The sequence below is a fragment of the Verticillium alfalfae genome, genomic scaffold (genome assembly GCF_000150825.1).
Source record: "Verticillium alfalfae VaMs.102 supercont1.4 genomic scaffold, whole genome shotgun sequence".
Taxonomy (NCBI): domain Eukaryota; kingdom Fungi; phylum Ascomycota; class Sordariomycetes; order Glomerellales; family Plectosphaerellaceae; genus Verticillium; species Verticillium alfalfae.
Genome location: NW_003315035.1, coordinates 1,623,300 through 1,650,390, shown reverse-complemented (window position 1 = coordinate 1,650,390; position 27,091 = coordinate 1,623,300). Strand labels below are relative to the sequence as shown.

General features: G+C 55.2%; 11 protein-coding genes across 11 annotated transcripts in view; 6 read left to right on the top strand and 5 right to left on the bottom strand.

The window, feature by feature from the left end:
* Positions 1 to 503: 503 nt before the first annotated feature.
* Positions 504 to 2,116, bottom strand: VDBG_03964 (calcium-dependent protein kinase; the record flags this gene model as incomplete). The annotated part of the gene is made up of 3 exons (XM_003005965.1): positions 504 to 1,489; positions 1,546 to 2,006; positions 2,070 to 2,116. The coding sequence occupies 3 exons, from the start codon at positions 2,114 to 2,116 to the stop codon at positions 504 to 506; spliced, it is 1,494 nt and encodes a 497-aa protein (XP_003006011.1).
* Positions 2,117 to 3,179: 1,063 nt separating this feature from the next.
* VDBG_03963 (nitrogen assimilation transcription factor nit-4) lies at positions 3,180 to 7,312 on the bottom strand (the record flags this gene model as incomplete). The annotated part of the gene is made up of 4 exons (XM_003005964.1): positions 3,180 to 3,718; positions 3,822 to 4,005; positions 4,353 to 6,993; positions 7,056 to 7,312. The coding sequence occupies 4 exons, from the start codon at positions 7,310 to 7,312 to the stop codon at positions 3,180 to 3,182; spliced, it is 3,621 nt and encodes a 1,206-aa protein (XP_003006010.1).
* Positions 7,313 to 9,531: 2,219 nt separating this feature from the next.
* VDBG_03962 (4-hydroxyacetophenone monooxygenase) lies at positions 9,532 to 11,632 on the bottom strand (the record flags this gene model as incomplete). Its single annotated transcript, XM_003005963.1, has 5 exons — positions 9,532 to 9,717; positions 9,768 to 10,016; positions 10,070 to 11,137; positions 11,195 to 11,216; positions 11,271 to 11,632. The coding sequence occupies 5 exons, from the start codon at positions 11,630 to 11,632 to the stop codon at positions 9,532 to 9,534; spliced, it is 1,887 nt and encodes a 628-aa protein (XP_003006009.1).
* A 1,330-nt stretch (positions 11,633 to 12,962) lies between these two features.
* Positions 12,963 to 14,275, top strand: VDBG_03961 (SirQ; the record flags this gene model as incomplete). The annotated part of the gene is made up of 2 exons (XM_003005962.1): positions 12,963 to 12,990; positions 13,374 to 14,275. 2 exons carry the CDS (start codon positions 12,963 to 12,965, stop codon positions 14,273 to 14,275), a joined length of 930 nt encoding a protein of 309 aa, XP_003006008.1.
* A 734-nt stretch (positions 14,276 to 15,009) lies between these two features.
* Positions 15,010 to 16,167, top strand: VDBG_03960 (acyl-CoA dehydrogenase family member 10; the record flags this gene model as incomplete). Its single annotated transcript, XM_003005961.1, has 1 exon — positions 15,010 to 16,167. One exon carries the CDS (start codon positions 15,010 to 15,012, stop codon positions 16,165 to 16,167), a length of 1,158 nt encoding a protein of 385 aa, XP_003006007.1.
* A 337-nt stretch (positions 16,168 to 16,504) lies between these two features.
* On the bottom strand, positions 16,505 to 17,686 carry VDBG_03959 (integral membrane protein; the record flags this gene model as incomplete). Its single annotated transcript, XM_003005960.1, has 3 exons — positions 16,505 to 17,245; positions 17,296 to 17,415; positions 17,492 to 17,686. The coding sequence occupies 3 exons, from the start codon at positions 17,684 to 17,686 to the stop codon at positions 16,505 to 16,507; spliced, it is 1,056 nt and encodes a 351-aa protein (XP_003006006.1).
* An 833-nt stretch (positions 17,687 to 18,519) lies between these two features.
* On the top strand, positions 18,520 to 19,644 carry VDBG_03958 (conserved hypothetical protein; the record flags this gene model as incomplete). The annotated part of the gene is made up of 4 exons (XM_003005959.1): positions 18,520 to 18,573; positions 18,661 to 19,262; positions 19,326 to 19,558; positions 19,613 to 19,644. 4 exons carry the CDS (start codon positions 18,520 to 18,522, stop codon positions 19,642 to 19,644), a joined length of 921 nt encoding a protein of 306 aa, XP_003006005.1.
* Positions 19,645 to 20,538: 894 nt separating this feature from the next.
* Positions 20,539 to 21,588, top strand: VDBG_03957 (NMRAL1 protein; the record flags this gene model as incomplete). Its single annotated transcript, XM_003005958.1, has 2 exons — positions 20,539 to 21,084; positions 21,160 to 21,588. The coding sequence occupies 2 exons, from the start codon at positions 20,539 to 20,541 to the stop codon at positions 21,586 to 21,588; spliced, it is 975 nt and encodes a 324-aa protein (XP_003006004.1).
* A 274-nt stretch (positions 21,589 to 21,862) lies between these two features.
* VDBG_03956 (conserved hypothetical protein) lies at positions 21,863 to 23,597 on the bottom strand (the record flags this gene model as incomplete). The annotated part of the gene is made up of 3 exons (XM_003005957.1): positions 21,863 to 22,222; positions 22,275 to 22,627; positions 22,681 to 23,597. The coding sequence occupies 3 exons, from the start codon at positions 23,595 to 23,597 to the stop codon at positions 21,951 to 21,953; spliced, it is 1,542 nt and encodes a 513-aa protein (XP_003006003.1).
* A 1,204-nt stretch (positions 23,598 to 24,801) lies between these two features.
* On the top strand, positions 24,802 to 26,047 carry VDBG_03955 (isoflavone reductase family protein; the record flags this gene model as incomplete). The annotated part of the gene is made up of 3 exons (XM_003005956.1): positions 24,802 to 25,075; positions 25,128 to 25,786; positions 25,893 to 26,047. The coding sequence occupies 3 exons, from the start codon at positions 24,846 to 24,848 to the stop codon at positions 26,045 to 26,047; spliced, it is 1,044 nt and encodes a 347-aa protein (XP_003006002.1).
* A 115-nt stretch (positions 26,048 to 26,162) lies between these two features.
* The window catches only part of VDBG_03954 (ankyrin repeat-containing protein), a gene marked incomplete at both ends in the record, with an annotated part of 3,104 nt that continues 2,175 nt past the window's right edge, over positions 26,163 to 27,091 (top strand). The window contains one exon of the mRNA XM_003005955.1: positions 26,163 to 27,087. Within this exon, the coding sequence (XP_003006001.1) occupies positions 26,163 to 27,087 (925 nt within the window). The remainder of the gene's footprint in view (positions 27,088 to 27,091) is intronic.

The window sequence follows — 27,091 nt, the reverse complement described above, 5'->3', positions numbered from 1 at the left end:
CGATCCAGGGGTTGAACATGTAGGGCAGCAGGGTCGGGCGAGTGTGGCCAGCTTGCCGAAGAAAATTCCCAGGCGAAGAAGGAGCGGCGCCGACACCTCACTGAGGCCGCCCAGTTGAGAACCGTAATGCCCAGCAAGCACGAGCTTGTGTTGAATGTCGCCCCTCCATGTTGTTGGGGGTGCCATTAGCAGAGGAGGTATGGCGGATATGGACGGTCTTCTTGAGGCAGTTCCCTCGGATGAGGTAGGTTCTGGTGTCATGGGGGGGAAATCCTCTCGTGAGGGTGAAGAGACTATCGGTTGAGCACGTTGCCTTGAAGGGCTGGTGCTATCACGGCGGAATCCGTTCTGCAGCCTAGGGCGAGGTTGAACAACATCGCTTGTTTCGATGGACGCGAGAACACTGGGTCGGCGTGTGGATCTGTCGAAGGACTGCGACTTTTGTGGATCTGTCGAAGAATTTTAGCCACTCGGCATCTCATCTTGTCCATGATGCGATCGATTCACAAACCTGGGACCGGGGTGTTTGGTGGCATCGGGGAATCGAGGTTCTGAACCCTACGGCCAGGCAGGCCCATAGAAGGGCTTGAACTACGTCCAGGGGGGATGCCATCCAATATTGTCTCTCCCTTCATGGCAGCAAGAACTTCGTTGGCGCTGGGTCGTTGTACGGGGTCCAGGGCGAGAAGCCTCTTGAGGAGCTGGTAAAGCTTCGGTGGTAGATCAGGACGTTCTCTCCGTTCATCCTGGAAGCCCTGCCAATCGGTTATTTCGGCACGCAGTTCATCAATGTCCTCCAGCTCCTCGTTGATTGTATTGGCGTTCTGATAGGGTAGGCGGCCAAAACACATAAAGTACAGAATCATGCCGAGGGAAAAGATATCGGATTTGGTGGTGAAGTTGCCGTAGAAGCCCGTTGCATGGTCCTTCTTCAGGACTTCGGGTGCGCAATAGGAGATGGTGCCGGTGGAGCCCGTGGAATTCCGCACTTGTCCTCCGGGCTGAACCTCTCCGAAATCGCTGATCAGACAGATCAGATTGCCTCCCTCCCTATGTAAGAGACAATTGCTCGGCTTGAGGTCGCGGTGGATGTAGTTGGCCGCGTGGAGATATGAAAGACCGGACGTCACATCCCTGAACAGGGAATAAATCTCCTCAAAAGAGAGATGCCGTTGTGAGACTGGAGCTCGCTCAGACTGGCCCTTGGACCTCCTCCGCAGGCGCGCTTTGAGCTCTTCCTTCGTGGTCTGCTTCGGTTGGTCTCCGTTGATGTAGTTGAGAAGATCGCCGCCGTTGCAGTACTGCTGCAGGATAAAGGCACAGGCAACGCTGGGTCCGAACCGGATAAGCTTGACATCTTCGAGCCAGACGTGTCGGTAGGACACGAGATTGGGATGAGAGAGCTTCGCCAAGAGCTCGACCTCGATGAGAACTTTCTCTAGCCAAGCATGGTCGTCTCCGACCGGCACGCGCTTGCATGCAAAGTGTCCTGTGGGGGTTAGCACCTCGGGCTTGACGAGAGTCATTCCTGAGCGACGAGCATACCCAGATGGCAACCATCAATCTCGTGGCGGACCAGCAGCACGACTCCCTTGCCGCCACGTCCTAGCTCCCGCTCCTCGACGAAGAATGTATTGAAATAGTTCGGACTGAAAGCCTCCCGGCGAATGCGGCTACCTTGCTGCACACGGGGGGTGCTGGATACGAACTCGGCATCGTCAACTTCTTCAAAAGCGGCCGGCTGAGCTTGTGGCAGAACAGGACGGATCAGGCGTCGAATGGGACTAGACGGGGGTTCGCTGGCTTCTGGTTCGCCGTGCCCAGCACGCAACATGCGAAAATAGCCTGGATCAACGTATGAGTCCTGCTGCGAGGATGCCTCGAAACCATGGCGGTCTGGGGACGATGGGCGCAATGGCTGGTGGCAGGTCGGGCATTCGGTGACGCTTCGGATGGCGAGTCTTTGGGAGGCGGGATCGCGAACGACAATGGCATTCCGGTGGCGTCTATTTCACAAAAAAATCAGCAAGAATGCAGCAGATGATTCGAAGGAGCCTGAAGCGACTCACAGAACGATCTCGCGACCCTCTTGGGGGTGGTATGGTATTAGAGACATCGTGGAGGGGTTGAAGTGGATTGACGTCAGACTGCCGCTGTTTTGGCGACGGTCCTCATGTCGAAACTGGTCGTCGAAACCTGTATAACTTAAGTGGCAGGCTACTGTAAGGACGCAATGCAAACGAGGCGATTCGAAGGTGCAGGTGATTCAGATCTGCAGCGGCTGTGTTGTTCTTTTTCGACGTAGCTATGCTCGGTCGAGCATGTCGGTGAGCCAGTAAACGACAGGCCGGCAATGGCCCTGAATGCGGGCAGCTTCAGCTCCCCAAGCGCCTTTCGCCTGGTGGATCAGGCGGGGTAGCACGCTGACATAATCTTACCCGATGCCTGTGGCAGGCGCTGATTGAGTTCTTCTTGGTCTCCATCCTCACTCTTGGGTACCTAGGTTACTACCTAGGCAATCTGTCACTCCTACAGTCCAACTTTACTGAGAGCGGTAGATGGAATTGTACACCGCTCAATAGGAAAGAAATTTCCAACATCTGCTTCCATGGAGGCCTTGCTAGAAGAGATGGCCACCCAACAGCGTCTCGCGTCTTGGGTCACCTAGGCGGAAACCCATCTCCGTGCTTACACCAGCACCAAAAAGTCATTTCGGCATAACTTCAATACTCAGACCCAGGATTCCCCACAGGCTAAACACAGAGATCGCACCACGTGTGACAGAAGCCAGCCCATTCGGTGGCCAGATGCCGTTGGGGAAGCTGGAGAAAGACACCAGCTTCTCGACACCCCTTCGGGGAAACTTCTTCCTCGATCCAGGGGAGCTCTAGCGGACAGGACCCACTTGCTGGGAAGCTCACCCAGACCGTTCCTTTACAGGACATCGACACCCGCTTGCCGCTGAACATGCCTACCTATACCTCTCAAATCCTCCCCGCGACCTTCGGGGGTCGTGTCGTGCCGCTTTCCTTGGAAATGCCGTACAAGTTATCCGGCACCGCCATTCATACGACATGCTCATAATCTGATTTGATCACCTCGATACCTGTCTTCACCTCCCTACCATTGCGATGACCACCACTCTGCTGAGAGGAGCCGCGTTCATCACAGGTGCAGCATCAGGTACGCCGCTTCTCTCTCTCTCTGTCGAGCCAGCGAGACATCACATCGCTGACACCACAACAGGCATCGGTCAATACACGGCCCTCGCCTTCGCCAAGTACGGCATCACGCGCCTCGCCCTGGCCGACATCAACGGCCCCCTCCTCGCCAAGGCGAATGCAGCCCTGCAAGCCCAGCACCCGGCCCTCGAAATTCTGGCCCTCGACCTCGACGTCCAGAAGCCGTCCGAGGTCGACCGCGGCATCGCCGAAACGGTCCGCTGCTTCCGACGCCTCGACGTCGCCATCAACAACGCCGGCATCGGCGGGCTCCGGCCGGCGCCACGCACGAGATCGACGAGGCCGAGTTCGCCCGTGTCCTCGACGTCGAACCTTCCACGGTGGTGGGGGGGCTTGCAAACGGCGCCGAAGTTGCGCCCCATGCCTCGCCCCAGGAAGGACCTCGGCCCCCCGTGGCGGCCCGCGGCCGGAATCGGTCAAGGTCGCTTTCATTGTACGGCCTCTTGGCCCCCCGCCCAACAACCTCGCCAAAGGGCCTAACACGAGGGCCAAGAAGGGGGTCCTTCGGCCTCAGGCGGGCCGGAGGCCAACACGAATGCCCGGCGGGAATCCGCGTCAACCGATATCTGTCCGGCTAACGTCGAGACCCCGCTCGTGCAACAGGCCATTGTCCGCCGCCGCGAACTCGCCCCTTCGCCAACGATATCGCCCGGTACGCCGGCTGCAGCGGATCATGCAGATGGAAGAAGTCGCCGACTGCATCGCGTTCCTGGGCCTCAGACATGAGCAGTGCATGCAAGGCGCGCTCTCGTTGCAGACGGCGCTTCACGATACAATGAGAGCTCAGGGTAGTTGAGCAAGCATGAAATGATTCACGTGATGACATTACATGACTTGGTTTGCATGACCATCTGAACGCTGATAAGACATCAAGGAGAGCAGACAATTCCGTTGAGCGGGCTTATGCCTTCCTTCCACATTCTCAGACAAGGAAAATCCAAACACCAACACCAAACTAAAAGGCTACGAAAGATCCAAAATGAGAAAATTGCTACACTGTCAGAAGCTGAAGAAATCCAAGTCATGATTCCGTGCCGGTCCACCACTTTCAACATCAGTCCCTCTCGTCTTGTCCGCCGTGACACTGTTCACGAGCCCGCTCAAGCTCACAGGACTAAGCGCGTCCAGGCCGCCCTCGCTGTCCATCCAGTCCATCCCTGCCGCTTCTCTCGGCTTGCCGTCGTCAAGACCTTTCTCTCCTACGCTTGCCATAGACCCTCTGAGGCCGTCTGTCTCACCTCTCGATCCACTGTAGAGGCCATGCGAGAGCATGCTTGGGGCGACGCCGCCGCCGAGCACAGAACTGGCACTCAATCCTGCAGGCCCGGCGTTCCAGATGGCGTTGCCGCCATCACCGCCGCTGACTCCTGTGAGAGACCATGCGTCCGATTGTGGCGGCACAACGACGTAATCGTCCGCAGGTCTGTTAGTTTCATCGCCATCATTGTCGATTGCGCTGCCCGACAAAAAATCGAGACTAAATCCCGGATGCGACGTGTCAGTCGTGCTGCTTAGCGTATACATGGCTGGATCCAACTGATTGGAGTAATGGCGTGCCCCATAAGAATGGCTGCTTTGCGGAGGCGTAGGCTGCGTCGGCCCCGGGGCGAAAAACGGAGGCGGCGGGCGTGTGAACTCGCTGGCACGCCGGGAGCCCGGAGGCCGTCTCCGCTTGGAAGCCGGAGCGATGGCATCGGCAAGAGCAGTGGAGTCGCGCCGGGCGGGGATTGATGGTCCGGACCACGGATCCATCTGCTGAGCTTCAGCTTCCGGCCTCAATTGGGCGAGAACAGCCTGCAGCAGCGTGTCCATGCGTGCAGCTGGGTGGTAGGTATGGGACATGTCAGAAACGGCACAGGCAAGAATCTCGAGGTAGCCGAGATAGGTCGATCGGTCAGTGGGGTTGGCGTTGTGCGCTAGGGCGGCGATGAGGGCTGTGGCAGCCGTGCCCGCATGCTGTATTCCTGTGACGAAGATCTTCGTCCCGTCGAAACGCTGACGGTGCTGCCAGAAGATGCGAGCTACGCGAATGGCCTGCTGAGTACAAATGCTTCGCGAGAGCGAGGTGCGACTGTCGTCCACCATGGAATGCGGATCACCCATGCCCAGACCCAGTACATGAGGGTCAGTAGCAGGGTTGATAGCTTCGAAGGGGAGCCCTGCCCGATCATGTGGTGTTTGGGGCGCATGAGCCTCTGGTGAAGGATGGGACCCGGTGCTGGCGCCATCGCCAGATGCCCCGTACTTGGCCCAGGGACGGTGGAGGAGAATCATTGAGACATGGTACTGCTGATGCAGAAGAAAGAAACTGTAGGGTGCCGTCTTGATATTGGCAGGCTTCCATTGCAAGTGGTCGGGCAAGCGGCGGTACCAGTTCTGTAGCTGGCGGTCAAGATTGATGACGTGCAGGTATGCATTGTCCTCGGCGTCGGCGCCGACGCCCGAAGCATCTGCGATGCCCTGCTGATCCGGAGAGATGTTGGCGTTGCGGCTGCTAGAGACTCGATTGTTTTCGCGAGTCTCCACGATACGGCCAGCAAGCTCCATCAATTCGATGAGCTGCTCATAAATTTCAATACCAGTGGACTTCTTGTCCGGTGTCGATGTACCATCCTGTAACATGGACGAGAGTTGGGAAAAGTGTTTGGATAGGAGATCCATGCCAATGTCTTGGTTCTTGATGCTCGTAGGTCGCCCCAGAAATAGAGCCCAGTACTTGTCGTAGATGACGCAAGCCCGCATGGCCATGTGCCGGATATCTATCTCGATATCACTGATACCATTGTCGCGGCAGTCGAGATGAAGGCCAATGTCGAAAGCCAATCGATTGGCCATGCCCGAATACATCCAGCCTGTGTTATCTCTGCCGACACCGCACTCCAGGTCTCCTAGCAGCAGGAGGGCCTGGACGCTCGGGATACCTCCGGGACGCTCAAGTTCAATGTCGAGCATATACTTTGCCTCGCGATGGAGGGTGCTTTCGCGGCTGCCTATAGTAATGCGTCGCATGTCGTCTCGGCCAAAGTCGGCGAATCTGAAGCCCATGGCGAGTATAGCAATGTGCAAGAAACTTGAGTAAAATCGTGGGCTTTGCGCATCACGGTCGGCCTCAAAGGCCTCTTGATGGATAATGTTGAGAACCGAGTTGTAGTAGCCCCAGAAGTTGTCCATAAGGTAAGCATGCGTCTCAGCAGAGAGCGAGCGGATGATGCGCTCAGCACGACGGACTTGTTCAGGGGGCTCGCGGGCGTCGAGATGGTCTTGTGTGTCTGTGTAGACGTGACTGTTGGCGGTAGGGCCGAAGAACCGGATGCGTCCAGAGAGCTGATCGAAGGACAAATTGCCCTTGGTAGAGAGAAGTCGATGAACCATGTCCTCTTGTCTTGGGTCTAGCATACGGAAAGGCGATGTTTCTTTGACGCCGGGGGGCGGCGGAATGGAGTACGAGGAAGAATTGCCATTTTGACTCGCCGCCTGCTGGTCGCTCTCCTGGATGGAGAACTCCTCATTGGCTGAATCGGGGGGTGAAGGCACCTCTGGCAAAGGCGAATATGTTGTTGAGGGCTGTGCGGGGGGCTGCGTTTGGTTGTGGGCATCCTTGACCTGTTCTTCTGAGGATTTACTCTGCCCTTCATGTCGAGTTTTTGGTGGATGAGCCGCCGGTGGCGGTTCAACGCCTTTCTGCTCGAGAAGACCTTCGAGCAAGGCGATCCGTTCCGAGAGTGACGACATGTAGGCTTTCGAGATGGGTCTGCATGGAATGGGTCAGTTCGATGGCATTGTCTGAGACGCCTGAGAACAAGAGAAGCGTACCGTCGCCTTTCGTCATCATTCTTAATGACACAATCAGTTCCGGAACGTTTGCACTGAGTACATTCATTGTCACCCTTGGGAACGACACAGCGGATTCGACGCTCGCGGCACGACGCACAGGCAACTGAAGCTCTGTGGCGAATCTGCTGCTTATTGGAACTGGATCGGGGGGCGGCATTTCGAGGCGAGACATTCTCCTGAGAGGTCACGCCAGTAGTCTCCTCGGAGGCAGACTTGGTCTCATTATGGTTGGCCATGATGAAGCCAGGAACGATGTGATAGGCCTTGACGAAGCGGCAAACGACAGCAGATGGAGAAACGATCAGGAGCTGGGTTTTGTTGCGAAGTCTACTTGAATAGCCGTTGAGAAACCAGGGTTCATCGAATAACAAATCGATCCAAGAAGGCTCTCGCGGATGTAGTAGATGAGTGGAAGCTTCGCGCAGGGGAGGAAAAGATGAGGGAGTATGTTTCAAGGTCTCAGCCCAACAGAACTGGAACAGGACCTGGCTGGGGTCTAGGTCTTGAGGCAAAGCCCCACAATCTGGGCCAGAAGCAGCACCTGGCGTGCAGGCAAGCAGCTCGGACTAGTGCAGGAGCTTTGGTGTGCAGGCGCGGCAGTCTGAAGCTGGGACGGGGAAGGTACAATGGAAGAGAAGAGGGTGGCACCTGGCAGTGTTGGAATCCATGGGTCATTGGGCATTGCGCTACTCCTCAACCCCTTGTGGCCGACTCCCATCATGCCCCTCCACGAACATGAGATCATACTCGTCCATCGTGCCAGCCTAAGGGGATCAGTTGCAGGCGGGGTCTTTTGTCAAGCCCGTTTACCCTACTTGCCATATGTCGCTCTTTGTTGGCTAGCAAGATGCGGAGAAACCCATACACAGCGGGCTCTCACTCCAGGCCGAACCCGACGGATGGCGCACTAGAACCCCTTCGTATAGGGCGTTCTGACGGCCACTACCGTGAACCTCGAATCGAGCTCAAGACCTCAAATACTACACAGCCGATCTCTTGAACAGGAGCCCATGTTGGTTACTACAACACCCCAGCAGTCGCCTCACGACTCGAATCGGAGCGCGCGCTCCCAGAACCACCCCGGATTTTCTGCCCCAGATTCCACTTTCCCCGGATTCTCAACATCTTGCTCCCCTTGGCCCAGGCGTGCTGGCAAGGGTCACGCGCACGCCATGTATCTACGGCATGTCTAGGACCCCTTCAACAACGCCTAGGCCGCCTTCGCGACGGCCGCCACCCCTGTCATCCCCTGTGACCACGACCGAGACGCCGCATTACCGCTAAAGGACGCCCAAGTGTCGTCTTCTCGAGACGCATCAGAAGGAGAGGCCAATCAAGTCTCATCTCCACACGAGCAGTTTCCGCGGCTCCAGAGCTATTGCCCCGGCTAGTCCCAGTTGTTGGAGAAATAGCCGGAGCACAGGGGCGGGGTTGTGAGGAAAACGAATCAGACGCCATCATGGGGAAGCATGCGCAGCAACCCCGCGTTGGACCCCAGATATAATGACTCGGGAAAGGCCCAACTGGCTGGATCCATGACACGCGTAGGAATCGAATACGACGCCAACCCGTGTCATGCAACCTTGGGTCTGCTCGCGTTCGCACGACATGGGCGAGGCATCAATTTGATCGGCGTTTCTCAGTACTTGCACATCCGTATGCATTGCACTGTGACGAAACAGTGCAGCACATGCTCGGAGTATTAGGTCAATTGTTCGAGACCAGCAGCATACAGGGACTAGTTGTACCCAATCCATGATTCTGAAATCAGGCCAAATCCAGCTGCCCGCGCAAGGCACAGGTCTTAAGCGAGCCTAACATGTGGTACTTTCACGACATGAGACTAGGGACAGCTTGCCGGTTCGCGCGACGACGTGCTGGGACTATCTTGGTGAAGGTCATAAAAAGGCTAGCATGTCGTCGGCTTAGTGGACCACGAGACACAGTACCAACCCGGCCGAATCAGGTCAGAAACTATGGCCATCAAAGCGCCAAACCAGTCCAGGACCCCGCCAACGCCACTTGCGGCAACCAAAGATGGCGGCTTATGGTCAGTCCCAGACTGCCGTTCGCAGCGTGGCAGCCACGTTGAGTCAGTGGCCTGAATCATCGCCTGATATTTCCTAAACAGTTTTTACTAGACATTGGAAAATCGGGAGCACGATGTTGTGAGCACGTTGCACCCGCGTTGGGTGGCCCTTAGCCAACGGTCCCTGTCGATCCTGCCATAAATTCATGATCCAGCCCGGACAAGCACTATCAACTCATTTCATCACTTCAGACCATAGGATGAATAAGAATCTATGCAGAATGCTGTTTCTCTCAAATGATATACGCACACAAGAATGCGACTTCGTCCTCTGCCCTGATAACAACATGGACTCGTCGCCTTGCGTACAATCCGTCGGTGTAACGCCAGCCATACTATGCAAATTCGCACACAAGCACAGGGGAATCAATCAACGTTCCAGTCGTGATCATGATCCCGAACATATGTGCTTAAACCAAGGACATTCTTGGTCGTATTCGCCTTGATCTCGCCGTCGCCAAGGAACGCGAACCTATTGGCGTAACGGTACCGAATATTATAGTCCTCGAATCGTGGAGTCTTGATCGATTTGAGGAAGTGGATTGTCTTGAGCTACATTAGCGATTGAAACATCAGTTGGGTGAACGACACGAAGGACTTACGCAGCCAGGCCACAGGTAGATGCGGTTCTTGATCTTGCCGTCCTTGAACCAACTCCTACAGCTCTCTTTGAAGACTGTTGTCTTGTGGAACTCGTCAAAATGGGCATAAATGTCGTCGAGGGCGTCTTGCTTGACATCTATGGAGCGGATGTTCTCGTGCTGAATCTTCTTCATCATCTGGATTGCGTACTCGATTGTCGTCTCGATAGAGGGCAACAGCGTGCCCGAGGACCATGTTGCACCCGGGCCCTATAAATCATCAGTCTCAGGATAGATAAAGGCACTGCAAAACTTCGACTTACCACAATGGTGTAGTAGTTGGGGAACCGCGGCGCTGACACACCCATGTAGAGGTTGACGCTGTCGCCCCAGTCTTCGTTCAGCGTCTTGCCGGTTCCGTTGACGAGTTTGAAGGCTGGTCTGAAGGCGACGTTGAAGCCAGTCGCGCACACGAGGATGTCAATCTTGTGCGTTTCGCCGTCCGCGGTGATGATGCCCTCGGGCACAATCTGCTTGATACCTCCAAACACTGGCTTCACATTCGGCTGCACCAGGGCCTCGAGGTACCCGTCACCAGGCGAGATGCGACGACAGCCGGGAGCCCAGTCGGGAATGATGAACTTCTTCAGCTCCTCGTTACCAGGCCCGATGCGCCTCTCCATCTCGTCCTTGATGACCTGGCGGAACTGATCCGAGAGCTCGGAGCCCTGCTGGTACATGCCGAAGAGGGAGTTGATCTCAGCCTCTATCCTCTTGCGGAACATGAGGTGATACTCCGGGTCGTCGCGGAACTTTTGTTTGTCCTCCTCGGTAAACGTGTACTGCCTCTTGCCCGGCTGCGCACCCTCCTTGTCCTTCCGCAGATCCGTCTCGAGGACGCCGCCTCCGAAGGGGGGCGAAATCCACGTCGACGAACGCATAAAGACCTTGAGGTTTGTCCCGGCGACTTTCTGCAGCGCCGGCACAATCTGAACGCTCGTGCTACCGGTGCCGATGACGCCGATCGTCTTGCCCTCGAAATCGACCGCGTGGTCCCAGGCCGCCGAATGCATTTTGGGGCCGGCAAAGTCGTGCAGGCCCTCGACATCGGGCCATTTCCAGTTGTTGAGGATGCCGGTGCCGTTGACGAGGACGTGGCACCAGTCCTGCCAGGAGGCCTTGGTCCGCTGGTCCTCGAGCGTCAGGTTCCAGAGGCCCTTGGGCTCGTCCCAGCGGGCCTCGACGACCTTGGTGTTGAGCTTCATATAGCGCTTCGACCTGTTGCGCTCGGCAAAGTCTTCAAAGTAGCGCTGGATCTCGTCGCCGTAGGCAAAGTAGTGTGACCAGTCGGGCTTGGGGTCCCAGGAGAAGGTGTACAGATGAGACGGGATCTGGAGGTACCGTTAGACAGCAAGAGGGTAGAGGGGGATTCGTCGTCTGGCACCTACGTCGCAGGCAACACCGGGATATCTTTCGTCTTGTTGTTAGCGCGAAGCTGAACATTCGGGCCGTGAATAAACTCACGTGTTCTCGTACCATGTGCCGCCGAAGTGAGGATTCTTCTCGAAGAGGGTCAGCTCCCAGCTGTCGGGGACCATCTGCTTCTCCATCTTGTATGCCAAACATAGTCCCGAGGCGCCAGCACCGATGCAAGCCACACGCAGCTTTGTAGGTTTGGAATGATACTGCTTCAGAACCCTGTAGGGCGTTCCATCCTCGACGACTGGAGGGTAGGCAAAGTCTTGGTATAGATCTCCATTATCGTGGCCGTTGACACCGTTGGCGGTGCCTGTGCCATGGGAGGTGCCGTTGGTATGGCCATTCGTCTGATGGCCGTTTGGCTGGGCACTTACACCGGTTCCACTGGACTCTGCTGAAGGCGCCATGATGTCGAGGGTCGGAAGCACGGCCTTGGGTGTTTTGGGTATCGCGAACAAGGAACAACAATGCAAAGTGAGTGGGAGGACGGATGGCACAAGAAGCCGGGACAAAGTGTACATATAGCGGACTCTATTCTAGGAGGTCCGGTCACTCGGCGCGCGATGTATGGAGCACCGCAGCCCCCGTTTTGGGACAGAACAAATCTAGGATATGCAGGGTAGACATGATTCGATCTGTCGTGCATCGTTTGAGAGTTGGGCTAATGTCCCGAGTATCGCATGTGAGTATCCGAGATGGCGAACCGCCATCTGGCGTGGGCGTGGACGGAGCGACGCGAACGCTTCGGATGTGGCCTGCGGGAAGTGCATTTCCAGACGAGTGAGGTGCCTTTGTCGACACTGGTTGTCTGACCGGAGTCAGGAGGGGTGGTGTGGCCAGCTTGGGCCAGGCTGTTCGACTGCCACTGCCACTGCCGCCAGCTTGTGAGGCTTGGCGGAGGTGAGCTGTCCTTGATCCCATGCAAGCATTTCTCAACAGAGCGAAGCATGCTCGTCAGGGTAAGATTTTCCAGGTGTTGCCTGGCAGGCGATGGAGGTACGTACCGCGCGGGGAAATGCAGTACCTGGACCACCCAGGGCCCTAGGTGGTGGGAAGAAACAGCGAACTCGGCCTGACTCGAGATTTCTCTTGCGTCCGCCAACAGTAATGTGAGGGACGACTCGACAAGCTGTTGGCCATTCGCGGCGTTCGAACAAGTGACGCTATTGTTTGGATGTCGTTCGAGGCGACATGGTTTGGATGTCGTTGAGGCGAGCACCTCCTCTTCACTCGTCCCACAGAGGTTTGGGTTTGGCGGTCATTCGTGAAGCCCTGGCTTACGGGGTGCAGCGGCTCGTCCCATCATTTTGATGAGGTCAATAGGAACAGCGTCATCAACCATGCGACAAGTTGCCTGCGACTGTTGCTGTGGATGTGGTGTCTTGCATCGGGCTGCTGCACATGAGCCCTCAGGCTCATCCGCAGCAAGCTCTCACGCAAACAGGGTAGGTTGTTCCTGAGTAGCGAACTGGTGTCGACATCCTGCGTCTTGATACCCGATCCCTACCCTAGTAAGGTACGCAACATTGGCCCCGCCATGTTCACGCGGGACGGCCTTTGACCCGACACCCGAGCTTCACATCCACAGGGAGCACAGAAAGGATGCTGCTACATCAAGGCAGTCTGTCTCTGCAGGGCGCGGCAGAGACGTGCTCTCGCTTCACCAATCGAGACAGGACGCCTAGATCTTGCTTCCGATTTGCATCTCTTTCCGTACGAGCCAATTTGACAGACACCATGACGAAGAATCACGCTCTCATCTATGGTTCGTCACGTCCCGCCTCCATGCTGCAGGCTCACTAGGCCAGTCCTAACTAAAATCCACAGGCGCCAGCGGCATCACTGGCTGGTCCATCACAAATGCCCTGCTCGAGGGGTACCCGTCCAAAGACACCTTTGCCTCGGTCACGGCCCTGACGAATCGACCACTGGACCCCGATGCCGCGTTCTGGCCAAAATCGGAGAAGCTCCAGATCGCCAGCGCGTCGACATCTTGACCTCGAAAGGCAAGACGGGTTCGAAGCAGACCTCAGGGCCAAGGCAAGAATATTGCCAACATCAGCCATGTCTACTTCTTTGGGGGGTCATAAGAAAAAACACACAGCCATCAACAAGGACCGGCGCCATGTTGATACGAGAAACACGTAGCCTACATCATGGACACCGATCCGGCGAAAGAGTGTGAGATCAACAAGGAACTCATCAAGCGCGCCGTCTCCGCCGTCGAGAATCTGTCCCAGAATCTCAAATTCGTTGTCCTGCCGACCGGGACCAAGGCATACGGCGTGCACCTTCTCGACGAAAACTTTCCCTTTAAAAATGACCTGCCCCTGCGAGAGTCTTTGCCTCGCATCCCCGAGCCGTACGCCTCGCAGATGTTTTACTACGACCAGACGGACATGCTCGTCGAGATGGCCAAGGGCAAGTCGTGGACCTGGTGCGAGGTGATCCCAGACAACATCATCGGCTTCGTGCCCAACAACAATATCTACTGCCTCGCGCAGACGGTCGGCACGTACCTGGCGCTCTACGCCGAACTCCAAGGCAAGGGCGCCGAGGTCCCGTTTCCGGGCACGGAGCGGTCGTGGCGCAACCTCAGCAATGAGAGCAACCAGGACATTGTGGCCAGGGTCTGCATCTACGCGTCGCTGCACCCGGAGACGACGGCCGAGCAGCGGTACAATGCGACGGACAACTCTCAGCCATCGTCCTGGAGCGAGAAGTGGCCCATCATCTGCGAGTACTTTGGCCTCAAGGGCACAGCACCGCCCAAGGGCGGCTCAGGGCCGCAGCCGGCCCAGTATCTCGCGGATCACTTTGACGACTGGAAGGCGCTTGAAGAGAAATACGACCTTGTCAGTGGGAGGGTGGGCAATGATCGCAGTTTCGGGCCTTTCGCCTACTTCATCATCACCATGCTCGACTTTGATCGACAGATGGACCTGAGCAAGTGCCACGAGATGTGGGGGTCTGCAAAGGAGGAGATTGATACCAAGACCTCGTGGTGGACGACGCTGGACCGGTTCCGCAAGGCCAAGATCATCCCATGAGTTGGTGCTGGCCACAGGGCCCGACGAGCCCAGTATGTGCCTAGATACAATGCCATTGATCACTGCCAACCGCCTGTACATGCAAAAGTGACTCCAACAAACAAATGGCTTCTGGCTTCTGGCTTCTAGCTTCTAGCCTCTGACAATTTCCCCGCATGCCCGAGGTCCGTTCCAAGGCCCCCAATTACCCCAACCAACCTCGAGCCATCTTCCTCATTGAGGAATCCTCAAGGATCCGCCGACCAGAAGTCGCCCCGGTTGGAGGCCGGGGTACGTTGAGGGGAAGTGGGGAGGTGGAGTCGTAATGCCGCGGCAGTCTGCGGAGAGGAACAAGACTTCCAGCCGAAGCTTTCTGTTATTATTCCTATGTGTGCCCATCACCTGCTCTCGATGATATGCTCCTTCAATCTTTGTACGACATAGCATAAACGCTATTCATCTTTGTTTATTCCGCCTTCTCGACTGTCCGCCTTGTTACTGTCTATCTGCAGCCCAACGATACCCTAACCCTGATAAACGAAGCGGCGTCATGTCACATCCCACACAGCACCAAATCTCGAGGGCCCTGCCTTCAGCCGGATCCCCCCCATGGGTCAAGGGCCAAGCTGGTCCCTCTGGGCCATTGAAAAGATTCAGGATGTGTTCGACTGGGTCAGAGAACGAATACATTCCCCGCGAACAAGTCATGAAGGCACAGCTCGAGGGCAAACGATGGACGACACCACCTCTGATTCATGAGCTCCGCGAGCGAGCGAAGGAACGCGGTCTATTCAATCTTTTCCCTGCCAAACCACTTCAAAGAGAGCCCGGGTCTCACAAATCTCGAATACTCGTGCTGCGCTGAGATCATGGGCCGCTGCTACTGGGCCGCCCAGACGATGAACTGCCACGCTCCCGAGACGGGCAACATCGAGCTCCTCGCAAAGTACTGCTCTCCCGAGCAGAAGGCGAAGTGGCTTCAGCCTCTTCTCGATGGTACGGCCTCCTCAGCCTACTCCATGACCGAACCCGACGTGGCCTCTTCGGACGCCACCCAGATTGGCATCTCCATCCGCCGCGACGGCGATGAGTATGTCATCAACGGCCGCAAGCTGTACGGAAACTGCCTCTGGAACAAGGAGCTCTCCTTCTACATCCTCATGGGCTGCACGGCGCCCGACCACCCGGACAAGTGGCGCCGCCACTCCATGCTCATCGTCCCCTGCGACACGCCCGGCATCACGCAGGTGCGCAACCTCACCATCATGGGCTACGACCACGCCCCCGAGGGCCACGGCGAGTACAAGTACGACAACGTTCGCGTGCCCGTGGGCAACGTCATCCTCGGCGAGGGCCGCGCCTTTGAGATCGCCCAGGGCCGCCTCGGGGCCCGGCCGCATCCACCACTGCATGCGCCTCATCGGCCAGTGCGAGCGCGCCTACGAGCTCGCCCCTCGTGCGCTGCATCGACCCGCGCAAAAAGCCGCGCGCCCGCTTCATCGGCGACTTTGACTCCAACATTGAGCGCGTCGCCCAGATGCCCTCGGGTCGAGGCCGCGCGCCTTCGTCGTCCTAAACGCCGCCGACACGATGAACCTGCTCGCAACAAGGCCGGCAAGCGCGCCATTGCCCCAGAGCAAAGATTCTCGTCCCCCGAGCTTGCCGCCCCGCATCATCGACGAGTGCATGCAGATTTACGGCGGCCAGGGCCTCACGCAGCACACGCGCTGCCGGAGATGTGGACGTATTCACGCTTCGTTGCGCGTGGCGGACGGGCCGGACGCGGCGCACCGGCACCAGGTTGGGCGGGAGGAGATGAAGACGGCACAGGGCTTCCGCGACAGGCATCAGGCCTACCTGGACAGGTACAAGAAGTTTGCCGAGCAGTATGGGGAGAAGTTTGTCTCTTTTGAGTAGTGTACGAAGCATGTTGAAAGCGATGTACTTTCTTTTCTTATTACTAGGACTATGGGAGTTGATGAAGAACGAATTGAGGCTGTTTGGGTCAATGTGCTGATGCGTCACCATCGAGCGTGACCTGCTTTTTCTTCCCAAAACCTGCCTTGTCCACGAACGCTTGATCAAAATCTTGATGATAAAAATCTTGATGATAGAGTTGGAAGCTCAATACCAAAAACACTCATGCGTTTGAGAAAACAGCTCAACCGCGATGGGCTGCGTCGCCATCCTCGCTAGTGTCAACCTCCCACTGCCGCTCCACAGTGATACCCATCCCCCCTTTAAGTCCCTTCAAGCTCCTCGATGCTGCTGTACGGTCCAGATACAACCAAGGTATCCCCTCACCGGCATGACAGGGCGAAGCTGGATCTCCGACGCATCATCCTGAAGCTCTTCAAAGTCCCGATTCCCGCTGCGCTTGCTGCCCTTCTTATAGCTTTCCGTCTTTGGCTTCACGTTAGCATAGCTCGACCCCTTCTGCGATGAGCTGAATACGCCTCCGAATAACGGCCGAAGGAAGGGCACACACGCGAGCGCCAGAGCGACAGATGGCTCCAGGCCCGACAGAAGCGTCGCAACAGCACCGCTATGTGTCATATCGGCGAATTGGAGATCGGGCAGCGTGGCCTGTCGATAGATTGTGATGGCGCACGTGGCAAAACCGACGCTGAACATGCTGATTATGACAACCTTCTTGCGCGTGGGCATCTGCAGGTTATAGAGCACTGGGAGTGGCAGGGCAAGCATAGTGACCTCGACGAGAATGTTGATGACCCCCAGTGCCATGTAATACATGGGCTGATTGCCACACTTGCCGCCGGGGATCGTCTGGTCCCAATTCATGGCGAATGGGCGGCAAACGAGGACGCCGCCGAGGATACCGCCGGTGTTCCAGAGGATGATGAAGACTGCGAGTATTTTGCATGGGAGTATTACGCGGCGTACGGGGAAAATGCTCATGTACATGAGGAGGACCGAGAGCTTCGTAAAACAGGTCGTTGCGTTCCAAAGCAGTGCAAACACCATGATGCACTGGCAGCGTCAGTAAGATAGGGGGAAATCGACATTGAGAGGCTGCAAACCTTGAAAAAGACTGTAAGGACGTCTGGACCAAAGCGCATGGCAATGTCCTGGACATGGAATCCAAATCCTCCATGCACAACCATGATGAAGACATCGGCATGTAGTGCGGTATTGAAGAACTGCAAACATGAACAGTGAGCTGGATGCAATATAGCAAGCATTTTCTTTTCAAAGAAAGTCCGTGTCAATACTGACCAGTGCTACAAGAATGCAAGCATCACTGGCGTTGAGTGCCTTTTTCGATTTCTTCTTGGCGATGAGTCGAAGAGCCACCATGAAGCTGGTTATAAGCAGGCAGAATGTTGAAGCGGCTATCAGACCTCTCTGCTTTCCGTTTTCTATTGGTATCGCGGACTCAAGCGCCACAGGCATGCTCTCAGCGGTCGCCATGATGACTGCGACCAGTGACAACGGAGTGCTGCTTCGTCAGGCTGACCAGCATGGTAGAAAGACTCTCCTTTAAGGCAGCTGATGTGCTCGTTTCGACGAACTGTTCAAAGAGGGATTGTAAAGTGTATGAACCATGTAGGCATAGACGCAAAGAAACCTGTATATACCAGAAAACTCACGTACTCCGTCATGTTTTACACTTTTCTCATATTCTACAGCGGGAAGACGAAGAGACAAGGTCCGCCACGGTTAGCTAACCATTCAAGCGGCTCCGATTTGGCTCTCGTGCAGACTCGACCCAAAGTTCCTAAATGTGGATGCCCAAGAAAAGGCCCCGCCCGCTTGGTAACGAAGGGGCCACCTTAGCATCCCGATTGTGCGGGCATGGCAGAGTCATGATGGGGCCAGTAATCCGAATTCCCGAGTTAGGGTCAAGAGAAGGAGCAGATGCAACGAAGTGGTACGAGTGAAACCACCAGGTATGTTTGCTATCGCACCAAGATCGCCACTTGGCAGCCTCCTCGTAGCTAGCAGCAACCATGGTTAACACGGGCAAGACGGGGTACCGTTTGACAGACAGGGAAGCCTTGGCTATGAACAGGGGGCCCAAATACCTCGGGATCAGACGTTTTCTTCCTCTACGAAAGATGGCTCTTGGTTTTATTCCCGTGTATCTCCCACATCGCCTTCTGTGATGTTGCTGTTGGTAGCCCCTGAATGCTTTTGCCTGGTCTCACTCGAACCGCTACATCGATCCGCGCACAGCACACAGACGCTCACTCGTTATTGACAACTTTCAACCAAGAGATTATTTTCATAAGCTCGTCTGAAGCATGGGATCATTACTTAAAGATCATGAGAAGGTGGCTATCGTTACCGGCTCAACTGTATGTACTTCCTAGGACATTTGTGGTGTTCACCCAGTCCGAGCGGTTCTGAAACACAGAAAAGTCTCTGATCTGACGGTCCTTCAGAGCGGTATTGGCTTGGCAGTAGCCAAACACCTGCACGATAATGGTTACAGAGTAGTCATAACCGGTCGGCGACCCGAAGGACAAGCAACAGCAGCATCAATCGATCCAACAGGCAGAACAGTCATCTTCGTTCGGACCGATGTTGCCTCGTACGCATCGCAAGCCAACCTATTCAAAGTGGTTTGGGATACATGGGGGCGCTTGGATATTTTCATCGCCAACGCTGGTGGTGTCGATGAAGACTCAAAATACAACTTTCGTCGCCGCGATGCATCGATTGATGACATCCCGCCGGAGCCCAATACGACTTGCACCGACACACACTTCAAGGGCGTTATCTATGGCACGACGCTTGCGACACATTTTATGCGCCATAATGAAACGCCAGGCGGCAAAATTGTCATCACGGGTAGCATGATTGGGCTTCACACGGGCTCGACGTTCCCAGAGTACAGCTCGGCCAAGGCAGCTGTACACCATTGGACTCGCACAATGGCAGCACCTCTCAAGCTCAAGGAAAATATTACTATCAACTGCGTTATGCCTGGAGCAGTCGATACGCCGGCTATGCCGAACTTCTCCGAAGCGTTTCAACCAGAGCAGTGAGCTAGCTTCCTTAACGTTTGTTCTGCATCTGAAGTCAATGGCGCTAACGGGTTGGGTAGTTTGACACTGATGCCCACATTAATTGAGGCCTACGATGTCTTCATCAAGGATGAATCTAACGAAAAGACGGGGCAGCTTGTTGAGGTTGCGCACGACAAGCACTTTTACTACGATCTTCCAGAGTATAAAGGTGGCGATGTGTCGTATCGCAACACGCTGGCATTCGAGCCGTGGTTTTCCTACATCCACGGAGAGAAGAGCGGTCTCAAGGATGCACTGGAGGGACCTCCCAGTAAGCCTTTGACTCGACTTTCGTAACATCGCTATCACCTCGACGAGTCGATAGCTTTTGCTGCGCGGCCAAGCTTCGGGATTTGAAGGAGACAGGAATCACACCACGGAACAAAATACGAAAAGAGCATCTCACGGGAAATATTTTTACTCTTGGTGGCTTGGGACCTACTGACGCTTGCGTGATGAAGGTTGCATTGATGTGCGTTCATGTCGTGCTGACCCACGGCCAAGTTTCATGCGGTGGAGAAGAACCTCACGGTGTCAGGCTCCCCGGGGAGATTATCTTCACTTTGGGCCCGCTTCCGCAGGATACCTCGGCGCAGGGCCGTGCCGAGCCGGCACAAAATGGCCCGAGCTAGTGTAATGCTCCTGGGATCGAGGCGCTGAACACTAGCCATACAATTCACTACAGTTATAATTCAAAACTTCCAACAAGAACTGTCTTGATCAGTAACATCTTGATGTCTTTTCGGTTTCACAAGGTACTCGGTTCTATCGACGAGACAGGCAGCGCAACAGTGGAGCGATCATGCGGTGTTTTGCCAGGTGGGTCGACTGGGACAGAGGGTGACTTTTCCGGCCGGTGGCAGCCAAGCGCTCCAATGCTTGTCTGGCGGAATTCACCATATCCCTGGTTTTCGACTCTGGACATGCATTGGCCACCAACGTACGATACCGTCGGTGGAAGGCTTGGAAGCCCACTCTTTCTGTCTCTTTCAAAAAGTTGCTCCTTAGTTCCAGTTGTCCGGGAATCGCGTGAAGGTTGACAATGCATAATGTGATGGATAGGGGTAGAACGTGGATCGCCAGCTGCAGCAGCCTTCGATCTTCCTCGTGTACCATTGGATTTCATGTAGAGATCCTTCCATATTTCTGAAATCCTCACTTTGCATAACTGTCAGTTGGACTACATATGTTTCCAAAACTTTCCAAGATCTTGTTCTCACAAACCATATCCCAAGCATAACAACATCCATCATGTCAACCAAGATCCTTGCCGTAACCGGCGCCACAGGCATCCAAGGTGGAGGCGTCATCAACGTCATGAAGAACGCATCCAACTGGAGAGTTCGTGCCATTACACGAAACCCCAAGAGTGACGCAGCAAAAAAACTTGCTAGCGAGGGTATCGAGGTAGTTCAGGCCAGCTTCGATGACGAAGAGTCTCTCGTCAAGGCGTTCGAGGGCGTTTCCGCGATCTATGCAGTCACAAACTGGTGGGAGCATCTCTTTAGTGGCAAGACGCAGGATGAGGCCGGAATACTCGAGGAAGAACAGGGCATGAAAATAGCCAGGGCTGCTGCCAGAACGCCCTCTCTTGAGCACTATCTTTGGTCCACCACACCCAGCGCAAAGCGCGTTTTCAAGGGCGAACTGGTGACGCCGCATATGGACTACAAGGCCAATGTCGATGAGCGGATTCAAAAGGAGCTCCCTGGGCTTGCGGCGAAAACTACTTACCTCTACTTTGGTTATTATCCACAGAACCTTGTCTGGTATCCCATGCTCAAGCCCACTGAGTTTGTGAGTCGCGATCTTTGTCGCTGTCTAGGAATGACATGCAACAGCTGTGAGCAATAAATTGCTAACTACAAGTAGCCTCCTGGATCTGGTACCTACGTCCAGATTATTCCGTCGCGCCCAGATGCGAAGGTCCTGCTGTCAGGTGACATGACCGTGACGCCTGGCCTTTGGACAAGACAGGTCCTGGCCAAGGGTGCCGCGACTTTTGGAAAGTACACCAACGTCGCTTTGGAGAAGTGGACATTCCAACAAATGAACGAAGTCTGGGGCGAGATCACCGGGAAGCGTGCTGTCTACGTGCCGTGCTCCGCTGAGTCCTGGGAGACGCTTTGGGGTCCCACGGGCAAGGAGCTAGCTTTGCAATTCAAGTTCGGGGAAATGTGCGACCCCTGGGAGGAGAAGGACGGTCTATTTCTGGGCCCCTCAGACTTGGATATCAATCCAATGGAGGTTCCCGGCTTCAGAGAAACCATCACTGGGCTCAAGCACATGTTCGTAAACTGATTCAAGGCAAAATGATCGTTCGCTCGAGAAGAGTCATAAACTTTCTGAACGCCAGCTCTCGGGTTCGCTTTTTGTTCGTCAGGGTGACTGAAAAAGGGCAAAATAGGCGACGCAATCTTTTGAGGGCTTCATATTTGAGTAGAAGATGGCTGCATTGTCTTCTTCTTTTTACCAATGTTGTCAATCACGATCAAGGGTCCGGCAAATGCTGTTGTTCGTGTGTGAAAACCATGCAAAGTCTCGCGGACGGCGGACGAGAAACAATTGTGATCAGGTCATGAAATCGTTAGAGAAGCTCAAGCTCCCACTCTCCATGCAGAGGAGTCATTCTCTTCTTAGTGCATATAGTACCAACCGGAGACCTAAAGGCCGTTGCTCTTGCAGCTGAACACACCTCCTACTGTCCCAGCTTCAAACTGATCAATGATGCCCTGAACACTCACATAGGTGCCCAAAGTGAGATACAAGAAGCCAGTCAAAATGATGACAGCGTTGAGCGCCACGGAAAGCTTGTCCAAAATCTTTCGGCGCGGCACGCCATGCTTGATATCGGCGTTTCGCATGCGGAAGTAGGCCAGGCCCCAGAAGATGAAGCCGAACCAGCAATTGAAGAGCGACGACATGACGGAGAGCACTTGGACCAGTCAGAACCTCCGAAAGCACGACAGAGGGGACGATTGACTTACAGGAGGAGAAGAAGGGGATGACCTCCGCGATAATGAAGGAGAGCACCCAGCTTCCGAGAAGGACCAGCCCCCAGTAGAACCAGCCCTTGAAGGTGTGCTCCGTGAGATGTTTCGACTGGTGGAACATGCGGAAGAAGATGAAGCGTCCGGTGACGGAGGCGTAGAGGCAGCCGACGAAAATGATCGTTGGAATCATGAACGAGTATGACACCTTCTTGTACACGTTCTCCAGCACGCCAAAGGCCGGCGCTACCATGTACTGGTTGCCGGTGTAAGCATAAATGACGGAGCCCACGATGCTAAAGGTGACAATCTCAGCGCAAGTGCAGGCCCAAAGGGCCTTGGGGAAATCGCTAGGACCTGTGTTAGAAAAGGCTCCATAGGCTTGTACCTCGAGTCGACATACCGAGGGTCGCGCATCTCAGCGATGAAGCTGGGCAAGGTCGTCTGCCCGATGAAAGTGTAGCTCATGTTCATGAAGGCCGACATGCCGGTGACGAGAGTCGTCGTGGAAGGCGTCCAAGCCGAGACTATCGGCTCGCCCAACTCGGGATAGCCTGCAGGCTTGCCCTGAGCCCCAGCAAAAGCCGTCGCCAGGATGACGGAAATGAAGGTGAAGAATGCCGAGGCGAATCCAAGAGTGGAGAGCATGTTGAAGGTGCGAGGCAGGGAGCCAAGCCAGCTGATCACCGTGACAGCGACGGCAAACGCGACTGTGCGGCAAGCGTGGATGGTGTCTGCCTCAGTCATGGTGTTGAGATAGATGCCGCCGACGAGCACGTGAAGGGCCTGGATGAAGGTGTTGTTGAGAGCGAACATGATGGCGGTCCACCACCAAGCCCACTTCTTGTTCCAGAAGATCATTTGTCCGACGTCGCAGACGTCGCGCACTTCGGGGTGTCTCAGACAGAATTCCCACAGCACCAGACTCGTGTAGAGCACCAGACTCGCAACGACGGCTGTCAGGATGAGGCCGGGGACCAAACCGAGGAGGCTGTAGGACCAGGGAAAGCTCATGATGGAGAGAACGATGTACTCGGAAAAGAGAAGACCAGCCGTCTTTTGCCACGAGCAAGTCCTGTACTTGATGCCATTACCTTCCTCTGCGTCAACTTGCTTCCCCATGATCTCGGCAGCGGAACCGACATCACTGTCGCCCTCTTGGTGATTCGGCAGCAAGTGGGCAGCAACCGGCTCAATACGAGGCCCAATGACAACGTTTGGGCCGCCGAACGCGGACGCGAGCCACGAGGACTGCTTTGGTGCGTTTGTGCTGTCCCGCTCCGGGTCTGAGTCGGACGTCGTCTTCAATTTCGTCTCCATAATGGAAGTCGGTTCTTCAATAACAGCGGACAGTATCGCACTTGGAAGATCGGGTACCTTGAGGGGGCAGAGGAAGAAACGAAATCTGCAACAAGAGCTTTTCCAGATTGCGAATCAGGCTCTGGGCCCAGGTTGGTTTTAAGGTCTCCGTGGAAGAGGATCCCGTGCAACGTCACCACGACCGTTGCTCATTCGAAGGGGACGTCTGCAGCGATCTTGACTGGAAACGGTTCGACTGGTAAAAAGCTTGGGTGGGGCGCTGGAGAGGAAACATCCTCCTGCACCCTGTCGTTCATTCCAACGGTTGCGCCAAAGAGCGAGGCAAAATTTATGCTTAATCCGCGTGGTCAAAGGGCGCCCGCCGACAGATGCCGTCGCTTCTGTTCACATGTCTCGCTTGCAAGCAAACAGCACGCACAATGAAGCACTTGCCAGCGTGTCAATTTACTCCATGTGCCCTTCCTACTTCGACGAAGCTTGTTGATAGCAACGAATCTCCAACACGAGGCTCTTCAACTGTCAAGGCTCGGTCATTCCGAGCACCCCTGAAAGCGAAGAGGTATGGCCTAGACCCAGCATGGAATAGGGACCATCAGGAGCCAAGTACAGACAAGCTCATGCCCCACCTTGGCGCCAATTCCTTGGCCGATCTAGGCATTGCGTGATGTCAGCACCGAGCACGTCATGGGTTCCAGAGATGGAGGATCTGGATTGCGCATCTTCTCGCCAATGGTATCGATTGTTCGGACTAATGGACGCGGCATCTCTTGCACGACTACCGACGTTTCGCGTCCGACGCAGAATACAATATGGCAGCCTGACGTCGATGGCTGTCAAGCTTGCAGCTTGGCCGTGGGTTAAACGCCTACACTCTACCCGTCACAGGCTGCCTGACAGGGCCCCCATGTCGATGGTGAGGCGAAGGGGGAAGAAGATAGGTACGCTGTACTTCATCGACTTCCATTGTTCGACACACCCTCAATTCTCCCAGGCGAGGACTCTTTTGGGTGTTGCTGGATCAGAACATCGAGAAAGCCGCATGGCACACGAAATCTGCGTCACCCAGCGGGGTACCTCGCTGCATGCGGTAGAGGGTGAACTCCGTCCCATTGGAGCTGCGTCAGACGACTGAGCTTACCGCTGACAATCGCCCTCTCAACCCAACCCCGCATCTCCGACCTCCTACACATTCCGGTGTAGCCATCCAACCTTCTGGAGCACGAATGCAACTGTAAACCTCAAACGAACATGAGCTCTACCACTGTAGCCATCGCTGGTGGCACCGGAAATCTTGGCTACAAGATTGTCCAGGCGCTGCTATCAGACCAACTCCGCCCGCGCTTCCGCGAGCTGGTCGTCTTGGCTCGCAACGAATCAGAGAAAACCGCCAGCCTCAAATCAAAAGGAGCGACGATTAGGCTGTATTCCGAAGGCAACCTCAAGTCTGCCCTCGAAGGGGTCAATGTCTTGATCAACACGTGAGTCCCACCGCGCAATCAACATGCTGTAGATACTGATTGGCCGCCAGAGTCGGTGCGACAGGCCACCATTTCAAAGAGCAGCTGCTCTCGCCCTGCCGCAATCCTCCGTGAAGCTCTACTTCCCATCCGAGTTTGGGGTTGATCACTACGTGCACGACTTTGCGCACGACGAGTGGGATGCCAAGAAGAACCACATACGCCTGGCCGAGGAGCTGATCCCTGAGATACGCGTTTGCCGCGTCTTCCCCGGCCTCTTTCTGGAAGACTCGATCGGGCCCTGGTTTGGCTTCCACACAAAGCTGAACAGGTACGAGGCCGTGGGCAGCCCGGACGAGGCGACGTCCTACACGAGCATGCACGACGTGGGACGCGCCCTCGCTGCTCTGGCGGTGTTGCCTCCCGCTGAAGTTCCTGAGAAGGTGCACCTCGCTGGCGACACCAAATCAGTCACAGAGATTGCCAGGATTATGGAGGAGGCGAGTGAGGACCAGAAGCCAATCGAGGTTTCGACCGTTGATTTGAACCCCTACAAGGCCAATCTTTTAGCCAACCCAGAGCCGACGCCTGAAAAGTACCTACGTTTCTTGATGGGAGAGGGTCTTATTAAACACACTGCTGGTGGTCTTGGGAACGACAATTCGATTATCGAAGGGGATGGGGGCTTTGGAAAGTGGAAGTCGTTGAAAGATTTGGCTCTCGAAACCAAAGGTAAGCCTTGGGCTGACTATTAATAAGGAATGAAGAATTAGCATCCGAAATTACGAAATGATTCGTAGAATTTACTCTTCAAGGCCCAAGATTTTGATGCTGCCAGGGATTGAGGCGATATCATGCCGGTACGGCATTTCTTACACTTTGCCCTATTGGCGCGAGTGCGTGGGGGAAGAAGCATTCCCCATTCGTCCAGACGCGGGGGTAAGTCACCTCAGCCTGTCCTTCATGAGCAACGAGCTGAAGAAGCTGAAGTGACCCCGCTTCTGGCATGTTTCTTGTGAATGTTTGATTGCACATCTGAGGCTACACAAATATACGGTTTGTCTTCTTCTGTAGGCCGTTTGAAGCGGCCCTGGCGCTGATATAGGCCATGGGGCTAATTAATAAACTGCGAGAGCGCCTGGCTTCGGCGTCAAAGCTAACCCAGACGCCGTCGTCAAACTCAAAGACCACGAGGCCCTGGATTACCCCCGGGAAAACCACGACAGCCGAAACAAACGTTGAAAGACCACTCATCTCAAAGAATAGGGAACATCCAGCACTCGAGGAGGATCACAAGTATCTCGAACCATCATCTCTACTAACTGATCTGACCACACAAAATGGGCCCGATACTCCTCGCGACTCGCGTTCTCTTTGGAAGCAAGCATACGACAAGCTTCGGGAGGAAGAAAGTGGCCTTGTGTTGGACTTTCAGACACTCGCAGCTCAAGAAGTTCAGCGACAAAATCAGCCACCAAGATTGCTGGGAGATCCGGCGCAAGACCAAGATCCGACACACCACGATGTCCAAAGGCTGTGCCAAGATGGCAAGCAACGGATGGAAGATGCAGAGATTAGGTTCAAACTCAGGAACAAGGATCATAAAGTCGGTGAAATATTCGACAAGGGCATTCGCGTTATAGCCTGGGGTAAAGATCTGGTGTCCACAGCGCTGGGCAAGACGGCGTCTTTCGAAGTCTCCATTGTTTGGGCTGCCACCATCTTGGTCCTTCCCTTGCTGGAGAACGTCCAGAAGGCTAAAGAAATGAATGACAGCGGCTTCATCTACGTCACTGGGACTCTGAAGTACTTCCTGGCTCTTGAGCCAGAGTTTCGGAAAAGCCACGGTTCGTGCTCACAAGAGCTCGTTGATGCTGCCGAAGAGAGCATCGTAGAGCTGTACAAAGCCATACTCTCCTTTCAGCTCCTGTCAGCCTTACGGTTCAATCGGCGCAAGCTGAAGAATAAGTTCAGAGATGCTTTCGACTATGACGGCTGGGAAACCATGCTGCAGAGGGTGAAGGACGGCGAAAGCCT